At 48.4% G+C, this 17554-nt stretch overlaps 1 protein-coding gene across 1 annotated transcript in view; it reads right to left on the bottom strand.

Moving 5' to 3' along the window:
- Positions 1 to 17554, bottom strand: part of Pemt (phosphatidylethanolamine N-methyltransferase) — a 71568-nt gene that overhangs the window by 8181 nt on the left and 45833 nt on the right. Inside the window, 1 exon segment of the mRNA XM_021177948.3 lies at positions 6129 to 6244. Within this exon segment, the coding sequence (XP_021033607.2) occupies positions 6129 to 6244 (116 nt within the window).

Raw genomic sequence — 17554 nt, 5'->3', positions numbered from 1 at the left:
GGAGCAGAGGGCCAGCAGACCAAGGGTCTCTCTGGAAGGAGACACAGCTGGAAACGACCTTCCTGCCAGTGACTTCTGGAACCCATGGCAGACATTTCAAAGATTCAATCCTGCCCCTGTGCCTAAGGATGGTCTACCTCTGGCTCTGTTTGTATCACTGGCAGACTTTTCTCAAGTGGCTGGGCTAGGAGTAGGGCAGAAAGGCAAAGTATACCACTTGTTGTGGGTCTTTTGCTCCAGCCTGCCAAGATTGTGTGTGTGTGTGTGTGTGTGTGTGTGTAGGTAGTAGACAGTGGGGTGTGTGTCTCATTCTAGCTTAGTGGCCTACACACCACGTGACACTAGGCTCACTAGAATTGATGCCTGATTAAGTGGCTGGTTACGTGCTTTCATACCATGAAAGCACACTCCATCCACAGGGAGAATTAACAGGGAGCAAGTCTCGCTGTGGCCACATTCCATAGCAGAGTGGGGTAACAGGCAATTTTCCCTCAGAGCTACTCTGCACTGGGGTGTCAGGGATGGAGATTCATTCCAGGGCTTTGGGTTCTGTTTTCTTATTTAAATTTTATGTGTATGAGTGTTTCGCCTGCACCTGTGTCTTTGCACCACTTGTGTGCCTGGCGCCTGTGGAAGCCAGAAGTCATATCCCCTGGACCTGGAGTTACAGATGGTCACAAATCACTATGTGGGGGCTGGGAAATTGAATCTGAGTAATCTAGAAGAATAACAAGTGCTCTTAGCCACTGAGCAATCTCTCCAACCCCTTGAGTTCTACGTTTTAAATTGGATTGAACTTTCGGCCAGCAGTGAGACTGGAGGCTGCCTTTTACTCTGCTCCTCACACCAGACCATGGCCGCTTGAGTGTGCACAGCTCCAGAGAGGTTGTTCTGCCCCGGTGCTCCTAAGGCTTCACCAGTGGGCTACATTTGAAGTCAGCAACACATAGGGTGGCCTGAACTCTCCCCCCACCCAATCAGGCTCTCTCAGTCCAACCCAGTCAAGGAAGATCAGGAAAGCAGGCATCTGGTGGTCTTATTTTCCTCACACAGAGCACAGTAAGTCATCAGTTCAACCGCATTATCCCCATAGCAACGGCTGGATTCATGGCTACCACGTTGCACTAACCAAAGCACCTTTGCACAACTTCCCTAAGCCCAGCAGCATCCCAGTGTCTCATACGCCCCAGGAGGTGAGGCAGCAGCGTGGATAGGAGTCAGGTCACTGGCTGATACTGCTTCTGTCCCAAGAGCAAGCAGGTCCTCAGTCTTGTCACGTGAAAGGAGATGTACACCACTGTCACTCAAAACTCCAGCTGTGCTGGGGTCTCAGCTGAGAGGACAGATACAGTTCTACCTGGGAACCATTCCAGCTGTCCTCCCTCCTTCCTCTCTGGGATCAAGAAAACACGACTCAGATTTTCTCTCTGATTCTCCAGCCACGATCAGGGATCTCCACTAAGAGACAGCAGGGAGACAAGGTTCCGGTGACCCTAGTCATCCACACTGTGCCCAAGGGCCTTTCTTTAACCTGTGGCCCATGAGTGGCTGAGGCAGGCTGCAGGTTGGGGGGCGTGGGGGGGTGGAGGTGCTGGGGGAGGGGTTTCAATGGATGCCTCTCAAGCCATCAAGGCTCCCCCCTCACTCAAGGCACAGCCAGAGCATTGCAAGAGCAAGGAGCGCTTTCCTAATCACTTCCTTGAATCTAGACTTTGCCTTAACCTCCAAATACCAAGTTAGCTTATCCTGCCTGCTCTCTTTCCAGACCACCAGCTAGCGTGGGCCAGCTGATGCACAGTGAGTCCTAGGGACTCGCCAACTACTGTGGAGCCCTGGCATCACAGCAAGACAGACTGACTCGAGCACACATGTGTTCTCCCACCATGGTGACTCAGTAGGACACATACCATCTGGGGTCATATCACCTCAGGTGACAAGGACAAAGTCAGAGGAAGCCTCCAGAACAAGGATTGGCACATGGCCTGACAATGCAGCATTTGACTAGCAGTATGAAGCCTGTGCTGAGTCTCCAGGAACACAAACAGACACAGGCACTAGGCTGACCCCAGGAGACTGGGTAGGTGGCATTGCAGAGGATGGTGGGAGGTGGTACCACCTCGCAGGCATAGGGTTACCATCTAGGATGGAGAAGGTGTTAGAGAACCAGACAACAGGAGGGCTGCACACAGCTGGGAACCACCGACTGTCACCAAATTGAATACTAGATCTTAGTGTGTGGGTACTTGAATATCTACACAGAACACATACCTATATGTGGGCTACAGTGAGATATTAGGTAGGAACTAGATTAGAATGGATATAGCTAGTGGACCAAGGGACAGGGTCTTTCCAACCCTCTGCTGGAATCTAGTGCTTGAGAAGGTATCTAGTCCAGGCACAGAAGCACCCTCACCTGCTCTTGCTGTGGGTCCGTGTACCAGTTGGAAGGTATTTTTCTATGTGACTCAAGATGGCTTTGACCTCCTGGGTTCATTCATTAGTCTTGTCTCAGCCTCTCAGTGAGCTGGCACCACAGGCAGGGACCATCATGCTCTGTTCACTGTGCCACCCACTGATCCCTCTCCCCATGGTGACCTAGCCTTTCATGGCACCACCCTCCTGGCCCCACTAAGTCCCCTCATATGCAGGCATCCGTGCCAATGCGCCCACCCTGGCTCCTGCTTTCCCACTGACAACCTCCTGGAAGTGGCTGCTGACCCATTTCAGAGAAGGAAGTTGAAGCTCGCAGAGGTAACCTGCTGAGGGTCACCAGCATGAGGGGACAGAGCTAAAGCTGACCAGGGACTTTCTTTCCCCTGGCTGGCTTTGATTCAAACTAGAATCCAGAGAAAGCTCTTCAGCCAGGGATGCTTGGGACACCTTCCGATATCAGCCAAAGCAAAATGCTACCCTTCCTTCTATTAGGATAGCACTGTCAAAAAGACAGGGAGCCCAGTGTTGGCAGGAGTGTAGAGATACTGGACCACTCACTCCCGAGCTGCTGGTGTGACACAGTGTAGAGCAGCCACTGTAGAGAACAATGACAGGTTCCTAAAACATGAACAATGACCCGGTGGGGCCAAAATTCACTCCTAGGAACACTCTTGAAGAAACTAGGAAGATACTCAGACACTGGCACACCATGACCACAGCTGCACTTCTCACAGAAGCTATAAGTGTCACTGATGGATGGATGGATGGATGGATGGACGGACGGGCAGGACATTCTGGAGTCTCTGGAAGGAGAAAGTTCTGACATGCGCCCCAGCATGAGGCCATTGTGCTGAGTACAATAAACTGGTCACAGACCCTGACTCCTACCAAAGCTCCAGGAGAAGTGAGAGAGAAGCAGAGTGGGGAACCAGAGCCAGCCCACGGGAGGGGTGGGAGTGAGGGGCAGTGCTTAAAAGGTGTAGTTTCAGCTTTGTAAAATAAAAAGGGTTCTGGAGATGGGTGGTAGTAACCTTTATAAAACATCACAGAACTGTTTAAAGTCACTGAACTAAACCCTTGAAAATGGGTAGAGACCTAGTGCTTGCCGGACCTATCCTTACCCAGTGGGCCACATTAAATCCTTGGTTGCTGTTTGGCTAGGATACTAAGGATAGGGACATTCCAAGGCTGCTCCCATGACCCAGCCACAGGAAGTAGATCCCAGAAGTCCCTGGGTCTACCCACTCTGCATTTCTAACCAGTATCCGCCCCACTTCTCCAGGGCCCCTTCTCCCCCAGCTTTCCAGCTGCTGCTCAGGTGTTCCTCAGGGTCTGTAGCCACAGAGGAAGGAGCAGAAAGGGCCTTGTTGAGCCACTGGTGAATGAGGCCGGCTGGGGAAAGATTCTGCTGGGCTCCAGCTCTGCAGGGTAGTAGCAGGTCTGTATCTCTGACCCCAGTAGCCTCTCCCCTAGGAGTCCTGCATTATGGGAATGAAAACAGACTCCACCTGAAGCCTGATGAGTCCTCAGGGGCAAGGAAGCCTGACATGTTGCTAGGGCCTCTAACCCCAGAACTCAGGAGGTAGGGTGGCTACAAACTTAGGGCCAGCCTGGTTTATAACGTAAGTTCTAGATGGCCTGGGCTACAGAGTGAGACCCTGGCCAAAACCAACAAACCAAACCAAACCAAACCAGAGTTTGAGGTTTATGAAGCCAAGCAGATCCCAGAGCAATTACACAACCTGTCTACAGATGGGAGATTTTAGAGAGCAAAGAAGCAGCGACCAGCCAGGCTTGACGCTGGTGTGTCACAGACTGGGTTGATTTTGGTCTGACAGGACACCTCATCCTAACAAGGACATTTAAGTATAAATGCCACAAAAGGACTGAATGAGGGCTAAGTGAGAAGTGTCCCAAGGAAGGGCTTCTCACAGCTGACGGGGAGACAGGGTGTATTCAGCAGGGCTCCTGCACTGGGGATGGGCAGAGCTGGGTGGAGTAAGAGCTTAAGTGACCCTCCGAGGTTTCCAGGTTGAAACATCTGGGCAGAGAATAGCCTCTAACTTGGCAGTATTCAAGTTAGGATGTACATGGGCTCTCTAGGTTGTCTGAGGAGCTTGAAGATGCCTTTTTGAAGATGCCTTTTTGCCAGGGACCTAGTGGCAAAGGGCTTTACTGCTGTGAACAGACACCATGACCAAGGCAACTCGACAGGGTTTCTCTGTATTGCCCTGGCTGTCCTGGAGCTCACTCTGTGGACCAGGCTGGCCTGGAACTCAGAAATCCTGCCTCTGCCTCTGCCTCTGCCCCTGCCCCTGCCTCTGCCTCCCAAGTGCTGGGATTAAAGGCATGCACCATCACTGCCTGGGCTGTGGCGTCCATTTTTAAAGGAGCTAGGAGTGTAAGAGATGATTGGCCAAGCTCACAGAGACAGCATTCCCAGACCAGGCCGACTTCACCATGCTGGAGAATTCAGCAGAATGGAGAAAATCAGAGCAGCAGCCTCACCCACACTTTTACCCCATCGTGGGGATGGATAAGGCCTCCCTACAAAAGAGTCTTCATGTGCCAGACAACCCAGGATGTGAGTCACAGTCTGCCCCCTCTAAGGATGACAACCTTTGTATACTTGTCCAGCCTGGAGAGGTTGAGCAGCCTAAACCTTCAGGGCCAGGAGGCATAGAGGAGGTTCTGGCAGGCAGAGAAGCTGAGTAGGACCCTTGCCCCACCCCATACTCCTAGTCTAAAGGAATGGGAAAAAAGCTACAAAAATCTTCACTCAGGGTGTCCTGTCATGGGGAAGCATGAGCCAAATGCTTACAGAATTGGAGTATGAGAGATCTGGGCCCACCACTCCTATCCCTGCCTGGCTTCCCATACACCAGACATCAGATAACTAGATGGCCACCTCACGATACATCCTGCACCCACAGAGCCAAGCCAGGATAAGTGGAGTGGATGGGCCAGGTGTGCACACCCTATCTGAGGGACTCGCCTCAGCAACCAGTCCACACAGGGTATCTTCTCAGTACTCTCGACTTCTAAAGTGCAACGGCAAGACAGGAATGAAGACTCCCCAAGCTCCCTTCTTTATCTCCTCCAGCAGTGCGCAGGCTTCCTGCAGCCTGTGTATGCACGAGGCCTGTGGTGAAATCCATGGGATGACAAGTGGACCCAGGGTTCACAAGTAGCCACATCTGAAAATGAGATGCCACTGTCCTCCTGTACAGCCTGAGACTCCACAGTACAGTGCTCGGCTCAGCTAGGCCCACTCAGGAGCCCTGCTTCCCGCCCTCATCACCTACACCAACTGCTCTGGCCATTTGATGGCCAGAAGGTAATATGTCTCCTGTCCAGGCTTCCTAATGATGTCTAAGCATGGTTCCTTGTCCCTAAGGAACCCAGTGTCTGTGGCCTGGCTGGGTGTACTGTAGAAGGAATTCTGGGGATATAGGCAAAGGGAAATTTCAACAGGTTCTGTCCCCTCTGATCAAGCTGGCCCCATCATTGGACAATGAAATGTCACATCTAAGATCACATGAATGTCTCTGCCAAAAGAGATCTGGGACAATAGCCTGAGGCCTCTAGGAACATTCTGACACAGAACTCCCAAACACTGGTGAACCCACTGGCCCTCCCTCTCCTGACCATGACTTTCACACAGACAACAGCCTTCATGGTGGCCCAGGGCTTACCAGTGGGAGCGGAGGATGTTCAAAAGCAGGATGCAGCTGCCCAGGGAATAGCAGGCTAGGTGGGGGGACCCAAAGGCTCTGCTCAGCTTCCGAGTTCTCTGCTCCCACCTTGCTACCTGCAAGAAGGGCCAAGAACAAGGGTGAGAGGTGAGGTGTTTGCTGCTACAGGGAGGGCAGGAGAAGCAGGCCTGAGGGCCCAGGCCCAGTTCCAAGGAAGATGGACTGTAGCCGCTGCAGCAACTGGGGTCGGTTGGGAGTCTGCTACAGCCCAGGGCTCTTCTCAGGATTTTTACCTTCCCTTAGTGTAGGCAGGATTGAGTGGTTAACAGGCTGGCAGTCGTGCCTAAGTGCGGGGGCTCAGTTCTCAGGCCACCCGGGAAGCTGTGCATCAAATCTCATGCAGTTCCAATGGCCCCTGTTATTCAGGAAGACACAAGCTACCACCAACAAAGAAGCCGCAGAAACCGTGGCTCCGGGTGCCCTCCTGTCTCCACCAAGAACACCCACAGGGTCATTTCAAGGGGTAAGACAAAGGAAAGGCTGTCCTTCGCCCTCACCCTGTGCTCAGCCTGGCCTCTCCCATAGGTACAGACTGTGCAGGTATGAATGATTTTCAGTCTTATAATCCTTTGATTTGTTTCCAAGTCATCACATCTCTAATCTCAGTATTCAGTAGTCAGGCAGAGGAAGCCAGCAGGCAGCTCTCTCGCTTCTCTGCAGACCTCACCCTTGCACACATCCACATCCAAGTTGTTAGGATTGCCCTGCTGGGCTCCTAGTGTGCTCTGTCTGACCCAGGTGCTCTGGTGAGCTCTCTGCTGATGCAGAATGGGGAGGAAGGGGTGAGCGGGATGCCAAAGCGCAAGTGCTCACTCTGCTGCTCAAGTTATCCACCCACTCTGTGTCCTGAATATAAATATGTATGTTTGTGCACATGTGCATGTCTGTATGTCCATGCATATGTGTGTGCATGTATGTCTGTGTGTGCGAACACTGGAGGGCTGGAGTGGGGAGAATACATAGTCAATACATGACATGAACTAGTTAACAATTTATCATAAAGCAGGTTGTGCTTCTGCCCAGCTCTCCTGACAAAACAGGAAAGGCTGAACTGGGATATCTATTTGGTTAGACATACTAAATGCATTCAGTGGGGCTTTTCTTTGTGGCCAGCCACTCTATATAGCCACAGCAGCCCAGACCAGGCAGCCTTGCCTGTTGCCCATGCATGTCTGAAGCTCATACAGCCTCCAGCAGGTCTCCAGTGAGCTCACACTCCCAAAACCCTTAGTATGGGAGCCTAGTCTGTTATCAGATCCCTGCAGGGTGTTGTCCTGCTCAGTGTCCACTGAAGTGGAAACTTAAGGGTTCTTTGGAAAGTCAGTTGGATGGTGTTTTGCTTGGTCAAACACATGAAGGAATGTTTAGCTGAAGCAGACACAGGAAAAAGGATGTTCTGCTAAAGCAGGCATGTGGATGAAGGATTCTTTGCTAACACATGAAGGATTCTTTGCTAATGACACACATGTATTGGTCCTCCTTTCATTGTGTAGGGGAGCTGCATTTGTCAGGACTCCATAGAGAGAGAAACACACCAAAAAACTTCTGGTGGTGTGCTGCAATATCTTGCCACTTCCTCGGACTCAGGCTGATTGATTGTCGGAGTGATGTCAGCTGAGACAGACACACGTGCTGAGGCAAGACCCATGGAGGACATGTGATGTTTGGAGAGAGTATAAACAGGACTCAATGGACAGTGACAGAGGCTGAGCTAGACTTGCTTGTAGAGCTAACTGTGCAACGCTTGTGGGTCTCGAGTCTTCGATGATCACTGCTTCTCTCAGAGAGGCACAGCCTAGAACTTCTCCTGGCATTCCTCCTGCTTCCCCCATCTGACTTGAGCCAAGGCTAAGGCTGACTGTCTCGCTAGGTAGTGCCACCACTGCTGATTTGTGTTTGCAATCCCAATTCTACCCAACTGGACTGCTGTATCTGTGAAGGGTTTGTGAGTGGATCAAGTTGCAACTGCTGACCTGTGAACTGAATTGCCCATTTCCAGACAAAACAGATGGAAGTTGCTTTAAAGAACCTTTCTAATACCTTGACGTGACTCTAACTAAGGAAGTGAAAGATCTGTATGATAAGAACTTCAAGTCTCTGAAGAAAGAAATTGAAGAAGATCTCAGAAGATGGAAAGATCTCCAATGCTCATGGATTGGCAGGATTAATATAGTAAAAATGGCTATCCTGCTGAAAACAATCTACAGATGCAAGGCAATCCCCATCAAAATTCCAACTCAATTCTTCACTGAGTTAGAAAGGGCAACTTGCAAATTCATCTGGAAAAATAAAAAACCTAGGATAGCAAAAACTATTCTCAACAATAAAAGAACCTCTGGTGGAATCACCATGCCTGACCTCAAGCTGTACTACAGAGCAGTTGTGATAAAAACTGCATGGTACTGGTATAGCGACAGACAAGTAGATCAATGGAATGGAATTGAAGACCCAGAAATGAATCCACACACCTATGGTCACTTGATCTTTGACAAGGGAGCTAAAACCATCCAGTGGAAAAAAGACAGCATTTTCAACAAATGGTGCTGGCACAACTGGCGGTTATCATGTAGAAGAATGTGAATTGATCCATTCCTATCCCCTTGTACAAAGCTCAAGTCTAAGTGGATCAAAGACCTCCACATAAGACTAGAGACACTGAAATTAATAGAGGAGAAAGTAGGGAAAAGCCTTGAAGATATGGCACAGGGGAAAAAATTCCTAAACAGAACAGCAATGGCTTATGCTGTAAGATCAAGAATTGACAAATTGGACCTCATAAAATTGCAAAGCTTCTGTAAGGCAAAAGACACTGTCAATAAGACAAAAAGGCCACCAACAGATTGGGAAAGGATTTTTACCAATCCTAAATCAGATAGGGGACTAATATCCAATATATACAAAGAGCTCAAGAAACTGGACTCCAGAAATTCAAATAACCCCATTTTAAAATGGGGTTCAGAGCTAAACAAAGAATTCTCAACTGAGGAATACTGAATGGCTGAGAAGCACCTGAAAAAATGTTCAGCATCCGTAATCATCAGGGAAATGCAAATCAAAACAACCTTGAGATTCTACCTCACACCAGTCAGAATGGCTAAGTTCAGAAATTCAGGTGACAGCAGATGCTGGCGAGGATGTGGAGAAAGAGGAACACTCCTCCACTGCTGGTGGGATTGCAAGCTTGTACAACCACTCGGGAAGTCAGTCTGGAGGTTCCTCATAAAATTGGACATAGTACTACCGGAAGATCCAGCAATACCTGTCCTGGGCATATACCCAGAAGAAGTTTCAACTGGTAAGAAGGACACATGCTCCACTATGTTCATAGCAGCCTTATTTATAATAGCCAGAAGCTGGAAAGAACCCAGATGTCCCTCAACAGAAGAATGGATACAGATAAATGTGGTACATTTACACAATGGAGTACTACTCAGCTATTAAAAACAATCGATTTATGAAATTCTTGGACAAATGGATGTATCTGGAGGATATCATTCTTAGTGAGGTAACCCAATCACAAAAGAAGTCATTAGATATCCACTCACTGATAAGTGGATATTAGCCCAGAAACATAGAACACTCAAGATAAAATTTGCAAAACACAAGAAAATCAAGAAGAGGGGAGACCAATGGGTGGATACTTCATTCCTCCTTAGAATAGGGAACAAAATACCCATGAAAGGAGTTACAGAGAGAAAGTTTGGAGCTAAGACGAAAGGATGGACTATCCAGAGACTACCCCACCCGGGGATCCATCCCATAATCAGCCACCAAACCCAGACACTATTGCATATACCAGAAAACTTTTGCTGAAGGGACCCTGTTATAGCTGTCTCGTATGAGGCTATGCCAGTGTCTGACAAATACAGAAGTGGATGCTTACAGTCATCTATAAGATCGAACACAGGGCCCCCAATGGAGAAGCTAGAGAAAGCACCCAAGGAGCTGAAGGGGTCTGCAACCCTATAGGTGGAACAACAATATGAACTAACCAGTACCCCCAGAGCTCATATCTCTAGCTGCATATGTAGCAGAAGATGGCCTAGTTGGCCATCACTGGGAAGAGAGGCCCCTTGGTATTGCAAACTTTATATGCCCCAGTACAGGGGAATGCCAGGGCCAAGAAGCGGGAGTGGGTGGGTAGGGGAGCAGGGTAGAGGAAGGGTATAGGGAACTTTTGGGATAGCATTTGAAATGTATATAAAGAAAATATCTAATAAAGAGAAAAAAAAAGAATTTTCAGTGAACACAAGTACTTGAATATTGAAATCTTACCAAGAAGCAGCTTTTATATCAAATATTTGTCTTACTATCGTATTTTTAATTCCATTCAATAAACTTAACGGAAAATTCTATGCAAAGGTTCAAAATAAGTTTAAATAGGGTTATTGATGCCAAATGTATCAACATGAAAAAATAATAAAGTATGAGGAAAGCTTAAAAAAAATCCAACGTGCCTTCATGATCAAAGTTCTATAGTCAACAGTACTAGAGGGAACACAATCCCATAAAATAAAAGCCAGAACCTTGCATACTTTGTTTTATTTTTCCTCCAGATAGACCCAGTTGGCATGTGCAGAATGGTGAGGAGGCACCCAAAAGCAGTGTGAAACCTTGCACCTTCTCTCCTGCTTCTGTCTATTTCTTTTAAGTGCCACCTGAATTGAACATTTTAAATATTGTTTTTGTTATTTTTTAATTAAATTGCATAATAAAAGATAAATATATTAAAAAAAGAACCTTTGTAAACAGGTCCACTCCACCCCACCCCCACCCCCATATCCCTTCTTTCCCACTACCTCTGGTGGGTGGTGGGATAACAGGGAAGTTAAAACATTTAAGACCCATCATTAAAAATAGGCTTTGAAAAAATTAAAATCGAAAGGAAAGAAAAGCTTCATGAAGCTCCTATGTGGTGCAAACTGGTGATGTTAGGATCAGTAGCGTTCAGAACCCCGAGCTTACATGTCCCTGCCACTCTGACCCTGGGACTCCCAGGCGTAGGAAAGAACCCAGAAGAACCAGTGTAAGCAAGTACATGACTGTTTATGCTGAACTGCAGCATGCGGAGATCATGGAGTCAGGATTTTGGGGGGTACAGGGGATTGGTTTTTTTTGAAAAAGGGTTTCTCTGTGTCACCCTGGCTGTCTTGGAACTGTAGACCAGGCTGGTCTGGAACTCACAGTGATCTACCTGTCTCTGTTCCTAGAGTTCTGGGGTTAAAGGTGTGAGCCCCAGGCCCAGTCATGGAGTCAGTCTTTACAACCCACGTGACCCTGGGGCATTTCCTGCTGAAATGACTGTACTTAGCATAGTTACTGAGGATCCCAGATCTATAAATGTGCTTAGCTCAGAACCAAGCTAATGCTTGGGAAAGGGAGCTGCTTGTATTCATCTGACTGTCCCAGAGGATCCTGTCCTCCAGGTTCCTTTCATGGGGATGCTGTCCAGGGTAGGATCAAGGAAGGTCAGGGTCTGCAGGGTATCCTGTGACTCTACTTTTAATGCTAATATCCCAAAGCACAGAGCCAGTGGCTATGAGAGATATCCTCTCCCACCACCCATCTATTCACCTATCTACCCACTACTAATCTAGTCATCTACTGATATAGATCCTGCCCATTCATCTACCAATACATCCGTCCACCTACCCACCACCCATCCATCCATCCATCAATTCTCTAGCTACCCACCCTCCCACCTACTCATCCATCCATCCATCCATCCATCCATCAGCCATGCACTCATTTACACCCCATGCATCCATTTGTCCACCTACCCATCCATCCATTCACACTCAAGTATCATTCCACCCACCCACCCAGTACTTTCTGGAGTCTGTTATAGGCTGGTAAATGTTAAAAAGTAAAGTGCTCTGAAAAGAAAACAAAAAAACATAGCATAACACTGGTGCTCTTGTTTTAACACCATGCATGTAATTAAAGCCAAATGTGCCTCATCTACTGAAAACACCAGCATGCACCCCTCCCCGGGGAGCCACTGGGCACAGTGGAATTGACTAATGAGAGCAGGCAGAGAGAGGCCTTGGCTGGCTCCTCCACCTCAGTGAGAGCTAGAAAGGCAGAAACATCCTCTTGCTTGCTTTTCAGAATTCTAAGAAATCCTGGAAGTAAAAGCTAGTCAGGGTGTTTGTTTGTTTTAAGATTAATTTTTAATTTTCACTTGTGAGTGTGAGTGTGTGGATGGCCAGGAGAGAGCGTTGGAGCCCCTGGAACTGGATGTTCCTGACACGGGTGCTGGGAACTGCACTCGGGTCCTCTGGAAGCTCTCAACTGCTGAGCCACCTCTCCTGTCCCAGGGTGGATATTCCATCGGGGACTGCAAAGGAAGACAGGCTCCCTGTGTTCACTGAAGAACTAGCTGCTAAGCACCTGGATGGTGCCTGGCAGAACATCAGGCTATGAGGAGTGCTTACTTGGGCTCAAGAACCAGCTCCTCTCCATAATGCCTTAGGGATGATCTGTAAAATGGAATAATGATCTGTCCCAAGGCAACCATGAGGAATAAGGAAGTCACTTGAACTCCTTGGAGTATGTGCTGGGAGTGTGGTGTTCGCTGGGGGAGGTGCCATTGTTTCAGTTGGATGTCTGAGAGTAAGGAGCAAGATGACATGAAGATGGCGATACGTTCAGAGGGCACGTGGCTCCTGTCTCCCTCATTCCGAGGCAGGCTCCAGAGAAACCCAGACTCCAGATGGGAGGCCTAATGCTCCACCACCCGTTCTCTCACCAGACACTCACTATAGCAGGAGTAGCATCTGGAACCCCTCTGGCCCAGAGGGGTTGAAGGCACAGCTGATGCTTCCAAGGCCACCATATGTCCCTTGTCCTAGAGGACCTGGGCCAGAAGCATGAAGAAGCTCATCCTAGGTATGCATGCTTCCTAGCACAGGACAGAGGTTGGAACTTACCTGTGCATTCAGCTAGCTGACACACACACAGAACACACATGGGCAGGGTCTGAAGCATCACTCCTCATTCTACCTGTGTGGTGTGGCTTGGGAGCTAAGCAGTACCCAGCAGCACCCAGAAGCACCCAGCAGTACGCATCATGGCTCTCATGAGCCATGCAGTTGCTGGCCCAGAGAGCAAGCAAGACCCAGGTCTCCCTATCCAACATGCCTTCTTGCTGCCTTCACCCTGATGTGGTCTTGCTCTTAGTCACCATCCCCAACACTCAGTGCCACCTGTCACTCAGGTACTGAGAGCCTAGCGACTTCCTGAGGCCTATCTTAGTCTTGTCAGCTCCTCCTTAGAGCTATGAACCCTCTAAAAGCTACTGTCATAGAACCCAGACGGTCACCTGATGAAATTATCCTCTGCTTCCACCACCCTGATGAGGGAGCCAGCCCCCTCCCACTGTGGAGATTCACATGTGCACTGGACTGCCCGGAGAGGGACCTAGTCACATTTGGCAACCAGGGCACAAAACCCTGGCTAATTTAGTACTGGCTTCCATTTCCAATCAGCCCACTACATGAGCTCACTTTCTATATAAGGATGGAGAGAGAGAGAGCGAGCGAGCGAGAGAGAGAGAGAGAGAGAGAGAGAGAGAGCATGCATACAGGAGGCAAAACCCTAAAGAAGTCCAGCAGACTGCTAATAATTCAATTTGGATTCTAATCTTGGCTACAGAACTGCCTGTAGCATCTTCTGAGGATGGAGCCCACTGCCAGAGGGGACGACTGGCCTCACCCTTGAGACTGACTCTGCCAACAAGTGGAAAGGGGGCTGTCTCCTGACACAGGAGGGCCTCGCCTGGCTTCCTTGTAGAAATTACAAGGATAGTCCTCCCATTCATGTGAGCACCCAAGGGAACCCACATAGCCAGCACAATCTTGAGAAAGAGAACACATACTGACTTCACACTTCTTACGAGCAACAGTCATCAGGACTGTGTGGCGCCGGCACAAAACCGAACATACAAAGCCCAGAGAGAAACCCCCATATGCTCATCAACTGCTTCCTCACCAGGCACCAGACCAAACAAACAGATACGAGCAATCAGTTCAACACCGTGCAGAGACGATGTGCGGATGAGGCAGGACAGGCTGTCAGTGACAGCTAAGGGGCCCCGGGAAGGGGGGGAAGCCCTGCCTGTGTCCTGGGATCTATTTGAGTTTCCTGCTGGCTGAGTCAAGAAACCTCAACACAGCTAATGAAGCCAACGGAGACAGTGCTTTCCCAGACACCTCAAACTAGGCTGCTAGAAATAGCAAGCTGTGCTCATGCGGCCAGAGTGCTATGGCCTTGACTATTGCATCAGTACTCCTGGCCGTCCTGACTCTAAACAATGGGCTTCCTGAGCCACCTCACAGTTGTATTACAAGAGGAGATTTTATAAAAGAAACAGGTAGAGCAGCTCATGTATTTTGACTTAAATCGGGCTTAAACTTTCAACCTTGTTGAAATCACATCCTTTACACAATGTGACTTTAAAAGAATCCTATATAGAGTTACTTGTAAGAAAAACATTGCTAGCTCACTTAGTAAAAGGTTTGGTTGTGGCGTTTTTTTGCATTTTAATTTGTATGCATATGAGTATTTTGCCTGCATGTACTGTATGTATGCCATGGAGGCCAGAAGAGGGCATTGTATCACCTGGGACTACAGTTACAGGCTGGTGAGCTACCATGTGGATGCTGGGAATCAAACCCAGGCCCTCTGGAAGGGAAGTGGTGCTCTTAACCACTGAGCCATCTCTCCAGCCTCTATATAGTCATTGTGAAGACACCTAAGTGTGACCCTCTCCTGAGAACCTATACCCTGTTCTCAATATATAATGTCTTTTTACCAAATAAATATCTCCTCCCTGCCCCCTCTCTCTTTTCCTTCTCTCTACACATGCCTTCCCTTAAATCTGAAAAAGTGGGTTCTCTTATCTCTACTTAATAAACTCAGTAACTTTGGTGTTCTTGTCTCTTTTTGTGCAGTGGGTATACTGGCTTTTTGTCAACTTGACAAAACCTAGAGTCACCTCGATTAAATAATTTTCTTAATCAACTTGCCCTGTGGCCATGTCTTCAAGAAATTATCTTGTTTAGTGATTGGTGCAGAAAACAAAGCCCACTAGGGGGTGGGGGCAGCACTGTTCATAGGTAGGTGGGTTTGGGCTACATACGAAACCTAGCTAGGGACAGGCCAGTGAGCAAGACAGTAAGCCTCATTTATTTCTCCAGAGTTTCTGCTTGAGTTCTTGTCCTGACTTCCCTCAGTGTTTAGGGAGCTGAAATAATCCTTTTCTTCCCCAAGTTGTGTTTATCGCAGCAATAGACAGTGAGGTCGAACAGGTGGGGGCTGCAGAGGAAAGACAAGACAGGGAAAGAGATGGAAGAAGAGGAGAGACTCGTTTGGTTCCTGAGACTGGGGCTAAAAGCTTCGCTGTGGGGGTTGACAAGGCAAACAAGCAGATGTTTATAGAGGTTTCTGGTAGCCTAGGCACCTGCCCTACCGGTGGGAACTGCAGGCAGCTGCCAGGCCTTTCTTAAGCCTCCCTCCTCTAGGAGGGGAATCTGAGTTATGGCCTGGCACAGAGTTCACATGGATACAAGAAAAGTAACCTTCTAGATGGCTCAGGGAATGTCTGCTGACCTAAAAGGTCACAGGAATATACTGAGGTAGGACCTCATCTTTGTCTCTAAGCTGCCACCTCCAGGAAAGATCCAGGCAGAAGAAGCCAAGGAACACCTGGCTGTCTCAAGAGTCCCCCAGAGGACTAGAAAGATGACTCGGCAATTTGGAGCACTGGCTGCTCTTCCAGAACACCTGGGTTTGATCCCCAGTACCTACATGGTAGCTCACAATGGGCCATAATTTCAGTTCCAGGAGATCTGACATCTTCTTCTGGCCTCCAAGGACACCAGACATGCACATGGTGCATAGATACACAAGCAGGCAAAACACCCACATACACAAATTAAAAATTAATTTAAAAACTATTTTAAAATGCCTCTGAAGGAGAACAGATTGGTGCCTGGGACTCATAACGTGGCTTATCCTAACTCCCAGCCCATTCTCTCCTTCCTGCAGGAGGCCATCAAGGCAGAGCATACGTAGGCCTTGAGGTTCCTCAGGTCCCATGAAGGTAGATGTAGGATGCTAGGAATGTTGCTTGTCCCTACCTAACAGGGAACAGCTGAGGGACCACACCACTCCACAGTGTTTCACGGCTCTTCCAAAGGCAGCTCCCCAAGAACCTTGGGCTAGAACAGGCACTGTGTACCATGGAGACCACAGGCCAGCTGATCCCAGTCAACATTCTGTCCATGTAGTATGTGGGGTGTGTGTGTATGTGTGTGTGTTGGGGCTACGTATGCACATATACATGCATGCATTTAGAGATCTCCAGAAGCTGCCCCCAGCATCTTTTGAGAAGGTCTCTAACTGGCTTACGGCTCACTGATTATCCAAGGCTGGGTGGCCAGTGAGTTTGTCTCTGCCTTCCCAGAGCTAGGATTACAAGTGTGCCCCACTCTTCCTAACTTCTCACATGACTGCTGGGGTGCTAACTCAGCTCCGATGCTTGTGTGGCAAGTACTTTGTGGACTGAGCCGTCTCTCCAGTTCTCCAGCGCGTATTCTTTTAAAGATGCATGCAAAATCCATTGAGAGGGAAAGGAGAGGGCAAAAGGTTTACACTAAGATTCGCCTGCACCCGTGGCTTCTCTAGCACAGTGACCTTGTGTTCTGAAGAGCTCGTTTCAATTATTCTAAATAAAGCACAGCCCACCCGTGCAAAATCACTGGAAAATAACCTAGACAGGACTCTTCGACTGCTGACCAAATATGGTGAGACCTGGTGGCCTCTACAGTCAATATTGACATGGACTTCAGCCTGTCTTGGGAAGGAAACTTCCAGGTATCTGGTGAACAGTGAAGTGGTTGTCTGATAAGCAGCCAGGCGTCCATGGGGTGGGCAGCAACACATCCATCACCATCCAGCCAGGGCTGCTGCCACTGCCAATGAGCTTATGGGATGTTTTGTTTTGTAATTGCAGGTTGGTTTTTTTTGTTTCTTTTGTTTTTTGTTTTGTTTGTTTTCTGTTTTTTTTTATTTTATTTATTTATTTATTTATTTATTTATTTATTTATTTTGGTTTTTCGAGACAAGGTTTCTCTGTATAGCCCTGGCTATCCTGGAACTCACTTTGTAGACCAGGCTGGCCTTGAACTCAGAAATCCGCCTGCCTCTGCCTCCCGAGTGCTGGGATTAAAGGCGTGCGCCACCACGTCCGGCTTCTGTTTTTTTAATGAAGAAAGATAGGTAGATTTCCCAACAGGATAGTTTGTTTTGTTTTTTTTTTAACTTAAGGTCAGATTTATCAAGACAAAATTCCATTTTTAAAA

The sequence above is a fragment of the Mus caroli genome, unplaced genomic scaffold (assembly GCF_978045245.1).
Source record: "Mus caroli unplaced genomic scaffold, Mus_caroli_1 scaffold_13, whole genome shotgun sequence".
NCBI classification, from domain to species: domain Eukaryota; kingdom Metazoa; phylum Chordata; class Mammalia; order Rodentia; family Muridae; genus Mus; species Mus caroli.
This window is presented reverse-complemented; position numbering and strand designations above follow the sequence as displayed.